The 20130-nt window shown below is 45.7% G+C and overlaps 1 protein-coding gene across 1 annotated transcript in view; it reads left to right on the top strand.

Moving 5' to 3' along the window:
• EPS8L3 (EPS8 signaling adaptor L3) overlaps nt 1-20130 on the top strand; it is an 80016-nt gene that overhangs the window by 10340 nt on the left and 49546 nt on the right. The window contains exons 3-9 of the mRNA XM_083171105.1: nt 447-523; nt 1245-1309; nt 2005-2160; nt 4541-4684; nt 4768-4844; nt 7659-7777; nt 19687-19796. Coding sequence (XP_083027231.1) covers nt 447-523; nt 1245-1309; nt 2005-2160; nt 4541-4684; nt 4768-4844; nt 7659-7777; nt 19687-19796 — 748 coding nt within the window. The remainder of the gene's footprint in view (nt 1-446; nt 524-1244; nt 1310-2004; nt 2161-4540; nt 4685-4767; nt 4845-7658; nt 7778-19686; nt 19797-20130) is intronic.

Here is a 20130-nt window from a genome sequence, read left to right as displayed (position 1 = left end):
GTTGTCTTCTAGATGCTAAATAATGATAAGTAGAATCAGACTTGATGCAGTTTGCAACATTTCCACTTCTATAAACCCACACTTTAGAACATATACCCCTATAGGTGGCTATAAATATTGTACAGTGTGAATATATTAACCCTTTGAGTGCCAACATCTCTGTGGAAGATTTGCAAAAAATCCACTAAAAATGCCAGCATATAATGGAAACATTACAGGTCATTATGATAAATAAAATTTTGCTTGTCAATTTTCACACCTATTTTGACAAATTCACTAGGAACTCAAAGGGTTAAGTAGACAGGTACACAAATGTTAACGTCATGGTACTGTAAGTGATTTGCAATGAAATTGTATTGGATACTACTGTGCGGCAATATTGAATTAAACAGGTGGCACATGTGACCTTAGTGTTTAATATGCATCACTTCCTTCCTTGTTTGTAGTGGAGTCTTAGAACAGCATGTGGAATCCTCTAGAATTACCCATGTTGGGAGCAGACCAAGTGCAAAAGCTATCTATAGTAAGTGATTTCATTACTTTTAGTCTTATCTGCATCTTTCCAAACTCGTAATTTCTCATGATAATATTAATAATACTTATATGCAACAACATATCCATTATTACACTATCAATAAATATATTTACACAAAACTAATTGCTTTATAAATTGCATGTAAATTGAGCCCATCTAAAATAATCTATGTTTATATTGGTATTCCTCTCAAATTCAAGATAATCTATATATTACTAACAGAGGGATGACTTTTCTGAGTTATTTCTATGAAGCTGTTAACTGTAAAGGGCATATCATATACACAATAAAAGCTTTTGGTCAGCAGAGTTGCAGAATTATATTGATGTTGTAATTGGTTGCTACGTTTCAGTTATGTGGCAAAACATCCACCTGCCATTTACAGTATATCACCACTGGGACATATGGTGAACTCTCCCTGTGCACCTGCTGGCTGAAACATGTGACCTGCTTGCCGGTCTATAAACTGTGACAGTTATTTGCAGCCACACACTTAGCAAGAATATTTCTAATTTTGACTCCTATGGGGTGAAAAGGGGTAAAAATGTAAATGTTCCACCAAGCAAACCTTTGCTTGTTGAAACTTGCCGCATCAGCTTGTAATCTTTATTTCTCATACAATGATATACTACTGTAACATTGCTAGTAATTGACAGTACTTGTTAGAGTCGGGCTCTTGTTTACTTTGTTTTCTCTGGAAATATTTTAGTGCAAAGGAAACAATATGCTCAGTCTTTGACCAAGGCTGAAATCAACTTTCATCATCGTGTAGAGGTAAGGACATTGTGCTTTCTTATATATTAAAGGCCCATACACACTGGGCGATTTTGAGCTGAAATCAGCTCAGTTTTGTCGTATGAGCTGCTTTCAGCTCAAAAGCTGCTCAGTGTGTATGGCCCTCGATGACCGGTGAGCACTGATGCCCAACAGGGGATGAGCAATGGAGTGGATGACTTTCCATAGCATCCTGATATAGAAGGCCTTCCCCACTCCCCGGGAAAATCGTTTAGATGGGTGAAAATCACTCAGTGTGTATGCACCTTCATGCTACTTCCTCCTAGTATATTCTTCTGTTGGGGCCAAATTCAATTAATTACTGTAATTTTCTGACCCATGGAAAAGGTTTCTAGTACTGTACTTTAATACCAAAGGATTTTCAAAAAGAGTTAACAAAGCATTTAATGCAATTTTCTCTTTGAGCCTCCTCAGGCTCAAAATAAATCTGCATTACTTGCAGGCTGTGGACCGATCGCAGGGTACCACAAGCTATAATTGAATAGCCCCAGAATATCAATTAGCCCACAGCAAATGACAACGATATAAGGTGGAATATATCAATAGCATTATTTAATAAATCTATTTACAAAATAAAAATAAAAAAACATTAGCTCAAATAACATCCTTGCAGTGGTTCTATCTATTGGGATGTGAAAACATTTCTTTAATTGTTGTCACTTTGTTTATCCCAGCATCTGCTGACATGTGATCTAGGTAATGAGCTGAGGAATGCTGATGATTGTCTGAAACATCTGCATGTGCTAGATGCAGAGGGGAAAGTGTGGGGTCAGGAATTAATTCTCCAGGTACAAGACAATGAATTGCTTATGACTGACCTGGAGTCTCGGGTGAGTCTTTTTTTTTTATCATCACTGTAATATGACATTTACTACATACATTCTCCCAAAACAGCCAATAGGCTCCTGAAAATCATGTGGCACTCTTGGCTGCATGGAAAAGTGGGCTAGTATCCCAGAGCCATTCTCTTGCCCTCCACCCAGTTGCCCACTTACAAGTGAAGTGGGTAAACTTGGCAGCTAATGACGTGATTCAAGAAGAATTGCATCATAGTACCTATGTCACACACTGTACTGTGCAGGGCCATCTTAACAGCAGTGTGGGCCCCTGGGCAAAGCAATACACTGGGGCCCTTACCCATTCTCCCCTCCTAGGGGTGGGGGTTGCTATCAGCAGCAGCTTTGATGTCCTACGGGTGGCAGGGGGTGCTCTATCTTCTATTCAACATGTAGGACCTGGAGCAGTAACATCTGCTAATTACTCCTTTACTGCACAGGTGGTGGGATTAAGAACACTACCACAGGGCCATCTTAACACCAATGTGGGCCCCTGGGCAAAGCAATGCACTGGGGCCCTTACCCATGCTCCCCTCCTAGGGGTGGGGGGGTGCGATCAGTAGCATCTTTGATGTCCCACGGGTGGCAGGGGGTGCTCTATCTTCCATTCAACATGTAGGACCTGGAGCAGTAACTTCTGCTAATTACTCCTTTACTGCACAGGTGGTGGGAGGGTGAACACTAACGTGTGGAAGGGGGCACTGAGCTAAATGAAGGGTCCCTTGTAAATGACTTCCAGGGAGGTAAGGGGTGTTTTATATGCAGGGGAGGGTTGGATAATGGAGTGGGCTTAATATTTGTAATTTTCAGGTGGAAGTGCAGCTTGTTTGACTGCAGATATCGCCATTATCTGGAAATAGATTTCTTAGCCTTCAATAGAATAAAAACCTAGAGTCCCAACTTTCAGAAGGTGCTGGGAACTTGGGGATCAGAGATCAGGAGCCAGAACAATCCATTGACTGCTGCTTTGAAGTTGGATATCTCCAGTTCCCCAGGGCCGATTTTCAAAATTCTGGTATCCCTGGAAAAAGGGGATCCTCAGCTATCAGAATAGTATACACCTGGGGCCCTGGACAAGTGCCCATTAAGCCCATACGAAAAGACGCCCCTGGTACCTTGTGGTAATCTCAGCATTATACAGAGGCCACGATGGTATGATCATGCAGCCACACTCCCACCATTCCTGTATACCCCTCCAATTCAAGCTAAGCCCCCTCACCGGCTCCCGCCGTGCCAACCTGTCTGGCCTCTCCCAGAAGGGACAGCCAGGAAGTTGACAACTATGATTTAGAGTACAGTACATGTACAGTACATGTACATTAAAGGGAAGTATATTCTATGTACTTGTGTGTTTTGTTTTATTTTATTACAAATCACTGAGGAAATTTACTAAAAACACAAAGAGGTGATATTGCCCATAGGAACCAATTAGATTCTGTCTATCATTTCTCGGTACTTATGTATTATCTGGACGCCCATGTTAAATGCACCCCATTTTTTCATACCCCTACTATCCAACTACGCATGGAGTTGATCTTATATAGTGTGGCGAGCGCAGCGAGCCACCGTGCCCGAAGCATGGCGAGCGCAGCGAGCCCCGCGAGGGGACGCGGTCTCATAAGAAAAACGGGAGCCCAGATATTACATAAGTACCCATTTCTCTATTGCATCTTAGTTGCTATGGGCAACATCACCTCTATTCATTATTAGAAGATTCAGTAAATAAAAATACTTTAAATAATAAGTAAAAAATATACCCCTTTAAATAATAAGTAAAAAATATACCCCTACATTTTGCCAGTAGATTTATATTGCTTATACAGCAGTTAACACTAATGAAATCCATATGTATGCATTTTTAAGATAATCATATAGTCAGACAGCTAGCAGCTATTACATTTGGTTATATTCAGTTGCTTAATTAGTTTTTTTAAGTGATTTTCAGTTAACAAAGGTAAACCTAATGATTCACAAGTGTGTATCCTTTTGCTGATGCCGGCATCACCGCCGGATCCTTCGCCCCAAATGTCTTGCTGCATCGAATAGTGTGTCCCCTTCATTGCCGTGAATGAACTGTATGTTTCAAAACTGGTTTAATAACAGAGGCAAAACAACATAATAATTCATATTATACTCCTTGAATAAGGAAGCTAAACTTTTTTTGATGCAACAAACATTATTTAAAGATTTGAACAGTAAACATTTGTTTTCAGAGTTACACTTATTCCAATATGGGACAGGCCCTTATTAATTTCAATATATCCTTACCATGTTACCAGGAAATATACAGTACCTGATAACAGAAAGCTTGTGTTACACACTGCTGCACAAGGATATAATAATAGCTACTATATATGACTCTTATATTTCACAGGACAGTCTGGAAAGTGTCTCCTTGGAAGATATAGAAAGTTGCCATTCGGTGTTGGGACGTCCCCCTTATAATTCTATACTTGTAGTTACAGTCCAGAAACCAGGGCACACCAGTGTTTTACTCTTTCAGTGTGATGAACAGCCAGTAAGTAATTATAAGACAATATTGCATATGAACAATACTTAGCTGCACTTGTCAGCCACCTCATTGAGTCTCCTGGGCTTTAGGCTAACGTTCTACACCGAAATCTGGAGAAGTCTTTGACACAATGGAAAGAAAAACAACAAAGTAAAGATAATGCAAGGTAAGAACATTCTTACTACTGCAATAAGCAAATGTGTAAATATCACACATAACTTTTTAATATGTGATAAGATTTTTATTTTAGTGACATTTATTCTATAATCGGTGCACTAAAGCAAAACAATTTTTCTGTGTTATATTTATACAAGTTTCAGGTGTAGCATCCCTCCTAAAATGAGGTGGAAATTATATTCCAGGAGGAAAGCAACTGGGCCAGCACACCATGTATAATATTCAATATACTTTTAATCCATGCTGAAACAGGAGCTAAGGAGACATGCATATAATATTTACCCATCCATCAGTATAGAGTACAATACCACAGCCGACGACACCGTTTTCGGTGTTCACCACCTTCGTCCTGGGCTGCTTACTGGCAACTGTCAAGACTTCCTACATATAGACAGATAATACACAAGAGACCGCCCACCACACACCTGGAGAAAATCACAAATTACCTGTGTGCACGCAGCAGCCTCCAAGTGACAGGACCTGATCTCCAAATATGGCAGTTCCACCGCAATGGAACGTAGCGTGAACTGCATCACGGTGGAGCACATTTTGAGCCACATCACGTGATCTGGCATATTGAATGATGTGACAAGCCATCATTCGTGCATTGTGGACTGCTCAAACTACAGCATATGTCATCTATTGACCCAAGCACTGATTAAGCAGTATATGGTACCCATTCCAGTCATAACAAAAGGCGGGTGCATGCACACAGGATGACAAATTCATGCAATAAAAACATACAATATTAAACCTAGACAATCAAAATATATAACAGAATAGGACACTAGGGAAATTTAATAGGATGAAAGATTCAGAAAGTGAGAATTTGGTAAGAAATCTCCAGTTTTTTTAAAGCGGCAATCATTTACACTGCAAAACCAGTTGGATTTTGAAGTGTAAATGAATAGCGCTTTAAAAAAACTGGAGATTTCATACCAAATTATCACTTTATGAATCTCTCATCCTATTAAATTTCACCCTAGATATCTAAATTAGAAAACATGTTTTAAGCTAATGGGCATGCAGATATTAGTTAGAAAGGATGTCAAGAAATCATATAAAGGGACAAAAGGTAAATTCTTAATTTAAGACAGATGGATATTGAGAGGGTATTGAGCTTATATATTCGAGTGTTTTCTCCGTGCACCAACAATTTATGCCTATCTCCACCTCTCCAATGTGGGGGTATATGATCTATTGGCATATAGCGGAACTCTTCCATAGAATGATTGCATAAGAGCAACGCGTGGAGTATTGGCATCAATGGCAATGAGTGTTTTTTTAATTGAGGACCTATGGAGTGCAATTCTCTCCTTAATTGGGAGTCGATCTTGATCTTATGTCAGATGTTTTTACTGCATTTATTTTAGAATTTTGGATATTCCTGACAAGATGAGCCCAGTATTGGCTCTGTATTGATGATATGCCAGTTCCTGCACACGGCTTCTCTAAGTGCACTTGATGTAATCGAATAAGTGCTTGGGAACATAACTCTTGGTGGTTTTTTTGCATTAACCTTGGGTATAAGTGAGTTCTCACAACTTATTTCCATGCATTTTTTGATCACAGTATCCACCTCCTTTAAGTTATACCCATACTCAATGAATTTGTGGACCATAACATGTAATGCCTTCACCTTTTTCTGATGTTACACGTGAGAAGTTTTGAGAATGGTAACCCTCATTTTAGAGGTTGCGGATGGAAGCTTGATTATCACAAGATATTCTTGTTGGTGCTTTTCCTAAAGAGTCTAGTGGTGAAAGAGCCATTGTTCATGCCAATAGACACATCGAGAAAATCAATAGAGGTGGAGTCACTGTTGCAGGAGAATCTTATGAGTCCGGGAAAACTATTCAGATGTTGGACAAAATTATTTAGCTGCTCCTGGCTAGGAGTCCAGATAAGAAATAAATCATCAATGTTTCGCATATAAAATGAGATACATTTAGAAAACAGATAGTTGTTGACAATGTGTTCCTTTTCATATCTGTACATGTAGATGTTGGTGTAAGAAGGGGCCATGTTAGACCCCATGGCTCTACCTGTACATCGCATAAAAAACACATTATTGAACAAAAAAAATATTTTTGTGTAAAATCATATACTTGAGCTGTAGTAGGTAATTAACTGTCCTTTGTATATAGGACTATTAAAAATTGCTTCATGAGTAGCAGCAAAACCTCATCGTTGGTGATATTGGTATATAAACTACTCACGTCAAGTGAAAACCCCATGTTGACCATTTGACTGTCAACCTAGACCATGTCGACCTAATGCTTGTGTTGATCTTAACACCTGTCGACCTTGTGCCATGTCGACATAGACCCATGTCGACATTGCAATACGTCGACCTAGTGATGTTGACCTAATGACTGTCGACCATCTTTAGGTCGACCAACCAACCGGATCCCTTTTTATTATAAGTAGTAGTAGTAGTAAAGTACTAACTGAAGGTGCCCATACACGTTACAATTATTGTATACAATATTGTATACAATATCGCATCTCATCCGATCTCGGTTTTGCGATGACATCAGATGAGATGAGATCTAGTACAAAAAGTATGTGCAGCACGTACTTTTTGTACTAGATCTCATCTCATCTGATGTAATCGCAAAACCGAGATCGGATGAGATGCGATATTGTATACAATATTGTATACAATAATTGTAATGTGTATGGGCACCTTTACTTTTATAATGCAACTCTTGTATTTATCAAGACATCAATTTATTACAGAAGTGAGATTACAAGTGAAATCTTTCTAATCAAGTTTTCTAATCTTTTCTGCTTTCATTAGAGATAAGCTACAGAACATCACTATGCAGAATAATATGCGAGAACTTGGGCCATTTTCTCACTCCAGGGAAGAAATGGAGAGTCCTTACGTAGCACTCTCAGATAGACCAATGCCACAGGGTTTGTATGAATCTTGTACAGAATAGAATGTCATTAAGACTACTGTAATTTATAAGAAGATTAATTAGAGTTCAGCCCAAAAATGTAAAACAGCATAAACATTAACAAATGTTCATTTTCACTTTTAATAGGTAATTGTAGAGTCTATGTTAATGACGTTGTTTTTTGTTTTGTTTTGTTTTTTAAATACAACTATTTGTAGATACACGTGTTTTGTTTTTAAGGAAATTTGCCAAACATTGCATAGTATTTAAATACAGGTTAAGTATCCCTTATCTAGATATCTATTATCCAAATTATTCAGAAAAAACATAGTTTCCAGAATGTGCTTTTTCCCCCTGCTCAAAGCACTACTGGGGACATCTGTAACTGGCACTACTGGGTACATCTGTACCTGGCACGAAAGTGAACATGATATGTAACTGGTACTACTGGGGACATCTGTAATTGGCAATACTGGGGACATCTGTAACTCGCACTCAAGTGGACATGATATGTAACTGGCACTACTGGGAACATCTGCAATTGGCACTACTGGGGACATCTGTAACTCGCACTCAAGTGGACATGATATGTAACTGGTACTACTGGGGACATCTGTAATTGGCACTACTGGGGACATCTGTAACTCGCACTCAAGTGGACATGATACGTAACTGGCACTACTGGGGACATCTGTAACTCGCACTCAAGTGGACATGATACGTAACTGGCACTACTGGGGACATCTGTAACTGCCACTAAATATGTGAAAGAAAATTATTGTTTAGCATTCAAATTCAGTGCTTGAGATAGTACACAAACTTTGTTTTATGTTTTCAAACATTGTTTCATGCACAAATAAAATATATTTGTGTGTTTTCACCTCCATAATGTACATGTGTTTTCATGTGTTTATAAAACATAACACATTTTGTGTTCACACATGGGTCCTATACTCAAGATACCTTATTGAAATATAAAAATATTCAAAAATACGGAATAATCCGCTTTCCAAAATGCTTCTGATACTGAGCATTTTGGATAAGGGATACTTAACCTGTACCAAAATCCACTTGTATTTGATGCAAAAGGAGTTGAATAATGATGTGTGCCATCCTACATATTCTTTTTTATTTAATGCAGTGGTTTGGAAATTATATTACACCTTACATTGTAGCCGTTTATTGTGCCTCCTCACTGAATGGCTTGAATTCTGTCATTTCGGGTATCCCTTTCCACATAGTGCATTAAGTGTGAAATGCAATATGGTTTCTCCCCTTGTACACTGCAACATGTCCCCATCATAGGATGCAAGATGCTCTGCTCCTGAGATTCCCACTTTATGATTTACAGTATATCACCTGTGTTGAATTTCCCTTTTCATCATTTAACTAGTTCAACACTAGTGACTGAATGAGTGGCTACAATCATACATAAATGGTCAAATGTATTAGGGTGCAATTTTTTTTAAAATCTTTTTCACAATGTTTCCTGAGATTCTCGAATAACATAGGGGTCCCCTGTATTTTTAAAACCAGCACCAGGCTCCACCAGTCACTAAGGTAGTGCCTCAGCTGGGGGACACTTTTATATAGGTCGCACATCCGTAGCATTAAACCCCAACAATGTGCCGCTGATGGCTGCATGCAGCATTTATGATTTCCAGCTCCAATTAGATACACACGGGACTGTGCATCAGATCGGATATCATACACATGTGATTTGGGATGATTTTACCTGATTTCCCGGCCCGATCTGCTGGAATCATGTGAAATCGGGCCCAAAACGCATAGTGTATGGGGGCCTTAAGTCTCAGTTAGGTAGCATAGTGCATTATGAGTAGCTAGGGTGTACAATCCAGGCCACCTCCCTTTGATATATTTTTTTATTAAAATATAATTGTAAAATATACAATTTCTGATTTCCGTATTACGTTTGCGATTCCTGGGGGAAGAATTGCACATTTAACATGTGCCATATGGTGTAATTTTTTTAGTCAACCAAAAAAACTCATCCTATTACATTTGGCCCAATATGTGTAGCACAGAAGCAGAGCAATTTGTCCTGTAACTGAAGTAAATTTGGAGATTTGTGTCTCCAATTTTCTTCTTTGCAAAGTTTTTAAAATATTTTCAACTTTTAGCTAATATGATGCATCATATTCTGTACCATCAGTAATCAATATGAGATACAAATATAGTTATTCATTGTCAGCCACTAAATATTTGCTCACTAGAAGGGAGATATTCTTGTATTAACTAAAGCTGACTTTAGTATATTAGAACAGTGGTTCCCAAACTGTGTTCTGTGGCACCCTGGGGTGCCTTGGGGAACCTGCAGGGGTGCCCTGGATTGGTAGTACATGACTAATTCAAATTATTTATGACCAATGTAATAGGCAAATTGTGGTTAAACAAAAGTGAATCCTGTGCTTTACCACATAACTGACCCCAAGAATTATATATAAACAATTTACTTATTACTTATTAACTTTTTTTTTTTTTTTTACTTTCTCAATAAGAAACTCATGGCCTAGGGGTGCCATTAAAAAAGTCTGATGCTCCAAAAAAGTTTGAGAACCACTGCATTAGACCAATTTTCATCCAAACTGTTGGTGGGGCTACTAGAAGACTGGTGGCAGGGAGTGGAACCCATTCTCTAAGCTAATTGCTGGAATGGGTAGTGTTTTTTTAAATCTGAAGATTAAATATAGGCCGATACACTCTATTTGTAGTAATACCTTTTTATAGTAACTGAGCCCTATGTTTTCCAACACCAATGCTGTCTTAGCGGCCATCTTTTAGACAGCAATACTGTAGTTGGCAGATTTTTAACCCTGACTCTTGTGCAATAAGTGTTATTGCACTTTACTTATAAACTCACCATCGGGTATCCCCCTGGTCCCACCTGTCCGTTGATACACTTAAATACAACTTATATATAACCTTATCTAACTTAACCTAAAATAAAGACACAACACAAGTGCTGGCGTTTCAAAACAGAATGTCAAATTTATTTGACAAATTAAACTAAGACTATGAATGGTGGTGGCGCCAAAGAACGGTCATTATAGGAAGGTGGGGTTAAAGATCACTAAATCATACATACAACGCTGGATGACCACTCTCCCTGGTCAGCCACCAGGCCTGGTGGTGACGGCCATCCCCCGGGCAGAAGCGTGGCCCATGACAATCGTTGTCGAGGGAGAGTGTACCCCACTATCTACACACATACAGAGTTCTTAAAGCATGACCGTTCTTTACCGCCGCCGAAGAGGAAAAGAAAAACAGGGAAGGGTGGGTGGGGCTTCTTGGACAGGGGCAGATCACTCTAAACTCGTGATCATTCCTACCCTGCTTAGACCCTCCCCCCTGTTCTGATAGGCCTTGTGCCCATCCTCATTACCATAGTCATGTGACCAACAGCAGAGTGTAGCCTGTGAGAACCCTTAGTGGTTTATGTCACTTCAGGCTTAATCAGCCTTCTGTGTTTCTTAAACTCACCATCGGGTATCCCCCTGGTCCCACCTGTCCGTTGATACACTTAAATACAACTTATATATAACCTTATCTAACTTAACCTAAAATAAAGACACGACACAAGTGCTGGCGTTTCAAAACAGAATGTCAAATTTATTTGACAAATTAAACTAAGACTATGAATGGTGGCGGTGCCAAAGAACGGTCATTATAGGAAGGTGGGGTTAAAGATCACTAAATCATACATACAACGCTGGATGACCACTCTCCCTGGTCAGCCACCAGGCCTGGTGGTGACGGCCATCCCCCGGGCAGAAGCGTGGCCCATGACAATCGTTGTCGAGGGAGAGTGTACCCCACTATCTACACACATACAGAGTTCTTAAAGCATGACCGTTCTTTACCGCCACAGCCAGGCCCTAGGCCGCAGCCACCGCCACCACTAATAAAACGCTCAGCACCGTGTCGCTAACCAGGCAAAAATGTTGCCTAAAAACAGAGCCATACACTCCGGGCTCAAATGCACGCCGTCGCTCCTGTACAGCTCAGGGCGCTGGAAGCTGATGGCGTCGTGCCGAATGACACTCCCGCCGTTAGCTAACAGGTATCTTGCCACCATAGAGTTCACCTTTTTCCGTAAACGCTCGATGCTGGTGCAAGATCTCGCTGTCCTCCATACTATCCTGGATATCATGAAGGACCACACCAGCATACATGACGGCAACACCTGGGCAATGATGTGGAGGTCCCGGACAATCATGGAGCGCAGCTCCAGGACGGATCCCCGTCCAAGGTCATTCCCGCCTAGGTGGAATATAATGACCTCCGGGACCCCAAACTGCTTCACGGCACTAATCATTTGGGCCTGCAGTGCACACCACCTCATGCCCCTCACTCCTAACCACCTAACCTCCCCAGCTTGCGGAAACATGCATACGTCAGAGGCGATTTCCGCCTGCGAGGCCCAGTACACAAACGAATGGCCCAACATCCACACGGACTTAACGTCCCGTCGATCTGAAATATGCATACAAGAGGTTAGTTAGTCGGAGAAAAACTTATCGTTGCACTCACACGCTAACAGATTATGGAGAGAGGGAGGAGGAAAAACCGTGGCCGACCAGCTCTTGAGGCACAAAACACACCGCCCGGAGTAAACTACCAAGTACGCCATTCCAGATTGTAATTATAGCCAAATTGTGCCCCCGGGCGAATGCGAAAACACACCTCAAGGCCCCCACTGGAAGTTGGCGAGCGCTTATGCGTCCAGTCGACCATGGTGATCAGTGACAGATAAAGACGGCCGAATGTACCTTCGGAATGCTGCCGAGCGCCATCGACCCAGAGATTGAATCTCCGCGTCGGAGCGGCCCTCCGCAGCCGCCGAGGTAGCAGCCCCGATCCGGAAGGAATGCGACCCAAATTCCTTCGGATCAAGGCCTATGGCCTCCAGCGCTCGTCCCAAGACGTGCCCAAACTGGTATTTGGTGAGAGGCGACCCGTCCTCGTGCATCAACCAAGCACCAGGCAGATTCGGGCGCGCCTGTGTCAAGGCCGTAGCCAGCGCCACAGGGCACGCCCCCTCCACCGTACATGGGAGCAGGGACAGCCATCTCCCCCTACCGGCCTGATCTGTCTTGGATCGTCGCAGGTGACAAAGCACCGAATCCTCCTGGACCACTAAATTGTCCATGGACAAAGGTGAAGAAGCCCGTTTCGATGGAGCCACCAGCTCTCCAACCCTGAAGGCCCCGTGATACGCCATTGCATACGCCGTTCGGAACAAAAGGACCTCGTAGGCAGGCCAACAAATGTCCCCTAGGGCGTCCAGCAAAGCTGGTAGCAAGGCCATATCAATCGGGCGTCTCCGGTCTGGGAGCGCCGGCGAGGCCCTCCGCCAGCCACGTAATGCTCTCGACACCAAAAACGACCGGGACGGGTCCGCCCTACCCTGCAAGGCAGAAAAGAAAGACACCCCTGCCAGTATCCTGCGCACGGAGGCGACAGAACGACCTAAGGAGTATAAACTCCATACGAAGGCCACCATGGCCGCATTAGGTGTCTTACCTGTTTGAGGGGCAGACAGTCGAAACTGTTCCCACTCCTGCCAACCTGCCCGATAGCATTGCAGCATCGTGGGCGCAATAGCCCGCATGGCTAGCCCCTCCATTCCGGCCTGATCATCTGCCAAACATAAGAGGGACAACATTCACCAACGGGAGAAGCATGAGGTGCCAGGGCCCGGAACTTAGCCCAGTCAGCCCTGGACAAGGCGTCCGCCACGGAGTTCTCCACCCCGGGAATATGTCTTGCCACGAAGTGTACATTCAGCAGCAAACATCTTAAAACCAGCCGCGCTAAGAGGCGAACCACTGGAAGGGAGGTGGAACCCTGGCGGTTGATTGCGTGCACCACACCCAAGTTATCGCACCAGAAAACAATGCTAGCATTGCGCAGCCTATCGCCCCATATCTCCAAAGCTACCACTATGGGGAGCAGCTCGAGGAGCAGCAAGTTTTTAGTGAGGCCCTCTGTGACCCACTCCGGAGGCCATGGTGCGGCGCACCATGACCCGTCCAGGAAGGCTCCAAAACCCACCCCTCCCGCGGCATCAGTGAACAACTGCAGTTGGTGATTGTCGCAGGGGGGGGAAAGGCCATATGAGGACCCCATTAAACTGTTCTAAGAAGGAGAGCCACACGCGCAGGTCCCTCTTCAGCTCGGCTGAGAGACGTATGAAGTGTAAGGGATGTCTGACACCAGAGACGGATCTCTCAAGTTTTCTACAGAAAACCCGTCCCATGGGAATCACCCTGCACGCAAAATGTAGCAGACCCAACAAAGACTGCATTTGGCGCAACTGAAGCTTACCTGTGGAGAGCGCGAGGGCTATCGCCGCCTGCAAACGGGCCAGTTTGTCCAGGGGCAGCCTGCAGCATCCGGCAACGGTGTCGATCTCGATGCCCAAGAAGGAAAGGCAGGAAACCGGCCCCTCCGTCTTGTCAACTGCCACCGGTACCCCTAGATACTGAAACAGGCCCTGCATGTATGCGAGCAAAGCACCGCAGCGCGATGATTCCGCGGGGCCCACACACAGGAAATCATCCAGGTAGTGGGCCACTCCGGACTCCCCTGATCCCGTAACGACGCACCAGTGCAGAAAGCTACTGAAGCGTTCGAAGAAAGCACAGGAGATCGAGCAGCCCATGGGCAAGCACCTGTCCACATAAAAGCCTGTGGGGAGGCGAAAGCCCATGAACCGAAACGACTCCGGGTGCAGGGGGAGGAGGCGAAAGGCCGACTCGATGTCGATCTTTGCCAGCAGTGCACCAGGGCCAAAACCCCGAACCATTGTTAAAGCCTGATCGAAAGATTGGTACCGAACCCGGCACAATTCTTCGGGGATGGCGTCATTCACCGAACTGCCCACAGGATGCGACAGGTGTTGAATGAGCCGATACTTGCCCGGGGCCTTCTTGGGAACCACTCCCACTGGTGATAAAACTAAATTGGCCACTGGGGTGGACTGGAAAGGACCTATCATCCTACCCAGTGAAACCTCCTTAGCAACCTTATCCAAGACCACCCCGGGCATCTGTATGGCTGATTTTAAATTTCGGGGTGACGAGGTCGACACCTCCCCGTCAATGGGAAGGCGGAAACCCACGTCGAATCCCGACCGCAAGAAGGAAGCCTCCTCCTCTTGGGGGTATGCCGCCAGCCAACTGGCCATGCGATCGAGCCTAACTGGGGAAGGGGCCTTAGTGAGGGTGTCCCCCTGCCGCTTGCGCAGCTGGTGGGCCTCCCTGCTTTCCTTTTTTGCATTCCTTAGCCGTGTGGGGGCCCCAACACTTAGCGCAGCAGTGCTTGTACTTGCATCGCGCCCCCAGGGAACAGCCCGCCCCGTTGTATGCGTAGCAGCGACCCACGGAAGATCCCCCGGCCCCCCCTCCTGCGCGAAAGGGCGCCGTGGCCTTCTTTGGAGGAGGGGTGGGGGCAACGGTCGGTGGAGCTGCAGGTTTTGGGCCCATCCAAATCTCTACGTCTTTGCAACCTAGGTTCATGATTGCCAAACCCGACTGTTTTCTTCTGAAACTCTCGTCATAGGAGCGCCATGTCGAGTCCCCATCAGTAAGGAACATAGCATGAATCATGTGCATGTAACGCACCATATTCATGTGTTCCTGGGGCCTAGTTTCCAGGTAACAGGCGGCAAACATGAAGAGGCCCGCTTGCCACCGGTGGTAGGTGCAAAAGGCCTCCTCCCCAATCCCCCCTTTTCGCGTTGCTGTGCGGTAATCCTTCTCATCCTGGGCTGTCATCTTAAAGAAATTTACATATTTTCCATCCCTAATTCGCTCCTGTATGCTGCGTCTCAGGCCCCTGAGCACAGCGGTATTTTCACACTGCATCACCTGACCTCTAGGGTACAGGGGGGACCCTGAACTGCCACTGGAGCTTGAATGGCGGCGGCGTCGCCCGTGGCGACGCCGACGTCTCCGCGATTTACGTCCTCCCTCCTCCCCGGACGTAGCGGAATCTGAACGCCCGGAGGATGAGGAGGAGGTGCGGGAGTCCCTACGCCTGCGCCGCTTGCTCTTCCTTTTTGACCCACCTGAAGTGCCGTCCCGAGGCACGAGGCTCAACTCCAAAGGTCCACCTTGGTTAAGAGCATCCGTGGAGGCTGGCCGGACAGCTGCAGCCGAGGATGTGGAAGCTTCTGGAGTGTGTGTACTACCGGCTCCCATCGTTGCTTGGGCCGTCACGCTGGGCAAGATGGAGGGGGAAGGGGGGGGTGCCACGGAGGGAGACGCCACATTTGGAGCCTGCCCCAAAAAGGATGACAGTAGCGCCAGGAACTGACGCGCATCCTCCCCCTCCAGAGGAGTTCGGGGACCCGGGCCTGCCTGAGCTACAGATGGGGCCCCGCTGATGGGGACCGCTGCAAGCCGGCCCCCGGTGGACCGCTGAGGGACCCTCCTAGCCGCCTGCAATAAGCGCCTCCTAGCCAGACGCAATGACAAGGCCGTCATTCTCCCTGGCCTAGTGGGGGTGGCAGTGGGAGCCCCCACTGCCATGGGTACCACCTGCATATTGCCTCCCCTGTCCATACCAGCACCCGTCATAGGGGGCTGTCTACCTCTACCCCCGGGCTGCGCGCGTCTACTGACCACCCTGGCCGCGCTTGAAATGCGCCCCCTGCCCCTTATCCCTAATGATTGACTGCTACTCCCAGCAGGGTGAAGCTGGGAACCATCGGGGGCCACAGGTGCAACCAGGCCTGACTCAGGCCCCGCCTGGCGGGCGCCTGACCTGGTCACCGCCCGCTGAAAGCCCCTGCTACTGCGCGGGGAACTAGTGTGTCTACCTCTCCCTGCTGCAGGCGCGATCAGGCCTGAATCAGGCCCCGCCTGGCGGGCGCCTGATCTGCCTGCCGTTTGCTGCCTCTGTAAGTCGCGCGGGCGGCGGGTGCTCACCCCGCGCCCGCGACTACTTGCACCACGGGCGCTACCCCTGCCCGACCCCCCTGCTGCAGGATAAGCCGCGGCGCCTCGGCCGCGGCTTCCCCTAGCGTGTGACGCGGCCGGGCGTCATCACCATGCGCCTCCGCCGGATCGCTGCGCCCACGTGCGCTAGACGCCGCCGGTCCCCGCCGCGCCCCCCCCCCCGGGCCCCAGGACCCGGCGGGGCGGCTGAGCCGGACACAGCGGGCCCCCAGCCCGTGAACGCCGCATCCGCAAGCCGCGCAGGCGGGCGCGCTGCTCTGGACGGACGGGGCATGCTTGACAGACAGGTAACCACGGGTGACAGAGGGAACAGAATATCAGCGCTAACTATGGGAAGAGAGGAAATGAAAGGACAGTTATACAGTGTATTGTAGCGCAAAAACCTGACTTTTTAGGAGAAGCTGTCTGGAGGTCTTGCCTGGTCAGTAGCTTCTTGGACAGGGGCAGATCACTCTAAACTCGTGATCATTCCTACCCTGCTTAGACCCTCCCCCCTGTTCTGATATGCCTTGTGCCCATCCTCATTACCATAGTCATGTGACCAACAGCAGAGTGTAGCCTGTGAGAACCCTTAGTGGTTTATGTCACTTCAGGCTTAATCAGCCTTCTGTGTTTCTTTCCTTTTGGAGTCTTTAGTTTTATTTTACTCCCACTTTAGGCTAGTCCAGATAGAGCTATGTTCCACAGAATGAGTGAAATTCTATTTAATGTAAATGCTGTTATAAGTCTAGTACAAGTCTAGTAGTAGTGGGAGAGATAGCAACCAATCAGATTCAGTCTAGCATTTTGTACAATGTAACAGAGAAATGATAGATAGAATGTGATTGGTTGTTTTGGGCCACATCACCTCTTTTCATTTTTAGAACCTTGAGTAAATTTACTTTTAAGAATCAGGAAGATTGGAAGCACAACTTCCCAAATATTTGCTCCTACAGTACCTTGCTCCTGAATAATTTTATATTATTTTATTAATAAGCTATTCAAAGACAAGTTCTGGAATTAAGGAAAATAATTGCAAGCAAACTAACCACCCATACTTTTCTTCCATGATCAAACTTCATCTTGCAAATTTGATTAAATTGCTCCTTTCTTGGATAGGGCTAGTTGTCTTAATTAACATAATTATGAATACACTCCCCAGGTTTCTCTAAAGCTCTCCCAGTTAACATCCCTCCCTGTATAAAACTTTAAAGTATACTTTTTTTTTTATTGATCAATTAGCTTATTTCATTATTCCACTGGTTCATGAGTCTAGCTTAAGGCCCATACACACTGGGCAAATCTGAGCGGAAAGAAGTTCACCACCCAGTGTGTATGCTCTGGCGATGAGCGGGGCATACACAGTGAGAACCGCTTTCCACAGTCTACTACTGTGGAAAGTGGTTCACATCATTGCTGTGCATACACGCTGGGCAAATACGCCCAGTATGAATGGGCCTTTAGTTTTCCCCCTCTTCTCCCCAAAATTCTTGGTTAGAGGAAAATACTCCATTTGTTATTGATTTATTAATCAGGAGGACCTCCCTAATCTTTTCCAAGTTACAGGAGACTTGTCATTACACCAATTTCCCTACCTTCATTATTTCTTTAATACGGTCTACCTACTGTTCTTGGTACCTTCCCAATTGCCTATACTCGATTCTTTATAGTTTATGCATTGCAAACTCACTATTTCCTTCAATCTTAAGCCTAATGAGCTCGTATCTTCCATTTCATTTGCATTTCTTGCATTTGTGTACAGACAGAGCTGCCGTCAGAAATTGTGGGGCCCGGGGCTGAAAAAATCCCGGGCCCTACCAACCCACCCCCTTCCCCTACCAACCCGCCTCCACCCCATATTAAAATAATACCTGCAGCCGCGGCGGTGGCAGCAGCTTCTCGGGCTCGTCCTCCGGAGTCCCCCGGCAGCTGGCATGCTGGGCGCCCGCACTGTGAGCTGCGCATTGACGTCACACCACGTCTGGCTTACAGTGCACGCGCCCAGCATTCCTGCTGACTGCTACACTGCCTGTGTATGTCCACGGGCAGCGTGAGGATCTAGCCAGGCCTGGGGACTGTCTGTGTGCGGCAGGCTGCGATGGACCTGCGGCCCGCCGCTGTGTAGTGGTGGAAGGCGGCTGCAGTGAATAGGGGTGCTGGTGGGCTGCTGCCTGGGCCCTACCCTCTGTCAGAGCGGCTGGGCCTGGGACAGTTGTACTCATAGCACCCCCCCTATCGGCGGCCATGTGTACAGGAATGGCAGTTGTTTTTTTGTTTCCTATCTATACCTTCTACCATTTTGCATATCTACTCCATAAATGCATTTTATCATCAGCATAGGCAGACTAATAAATTAGATGTAATTCCTAGTTTGTAGTCCTTGCATCACTGGGCCGAATTCAGACCTGCCAGTGTGAAATCCCACCCTGTGCAAGCCTGCGAATTGATAAGCACGTTTTGCAAAAATATCTCAGGTGTGCGTGTAGTTGCAAATCCATTCGCAAGCCACTCACCATTGAATGATTTTTCACTGCGTACCCTAAAACGCCTGGGCATGCCAGAAAATGTCCAGTTACTATCCCCAAACACCGGCGCACAGCCTGTGATTAAAAATAAATAAGATTTTAGCACAGGATGGTTTGGAGCAGGCCATGCCCATGCGCAGTCTATTGATAATTGCCCGGCCAGCTAATTCTCAGCAGTGTGACCAGGTCTGAATTAGGCCCACTGTCATCAATAATGCTATCTCACAGCATGCACAAACATTGCTTACACTGTCAGCATGCCCATTAATTTCTCCCCCTTCTGAGATTTCAAGACTGCTGATGCTTTTAAATAAACAAGATGCAATGGATTACTAAAACTGAAGAAAAGGTACAGCTCTGCCAATCTGCGGTACTTAACTGTGCCTATGAAGCTGAATGTTTTACCCTAGATGTGACTGCACTGTCTTCTTTTGTAGATTCTCCCATTTCGCAAAGAAGGTATGCTCCAGAGCCTGTATCCTTCATGCCACCATCAGACACCCAATCACCTGACGCCAACAAAGTTGCAGAGATAGAACGTGATATTGTAGGTATAAATTTTATGTATCTGCACCTAGTCTCATTTACGTTGCTTCATACAGTATATACCCAACAAGCACATGATAAGCATTGTACTGGCGCTTCCCTAGAGTCAGCAGCCCAGCTTTGAAGCTCCTGTGCTGCGCTGATTTGAGGCTGAAGAGCGTGTTCTCATTGCCCGGCTTTGGTAAGATGGCCGTGCCCTGCGGACAATACTGCTGCTGACCCGGGGAAGATGCCAGTACTGCTGCAGACAGAGCAGATGCCGTAACTGAGAGCATCTGCAGTGCCCGGCTGCTGTACCGCCAGAGAGAATGAGATTAGACGCAATCTTTTCTGAT

The sequence above is a fragment of the Crinia signifera genome, chromosome 2 (genome assembly GCF_055691185.1).
Source record: "Crinia signifera chromosome 2, ASM5569118v1, whole genome shotgun sequence".
Lineage (NCBI taxonomy): Eukaryota > Metazoa > Chordata > Amphibia > Anura > Myobatrachidae > Crinia > Crinia signifera.
Note: the sequence above shows the minus strand (reverse complement) of the source record. Positions and strands in the feature narration are given on the sequence as shown.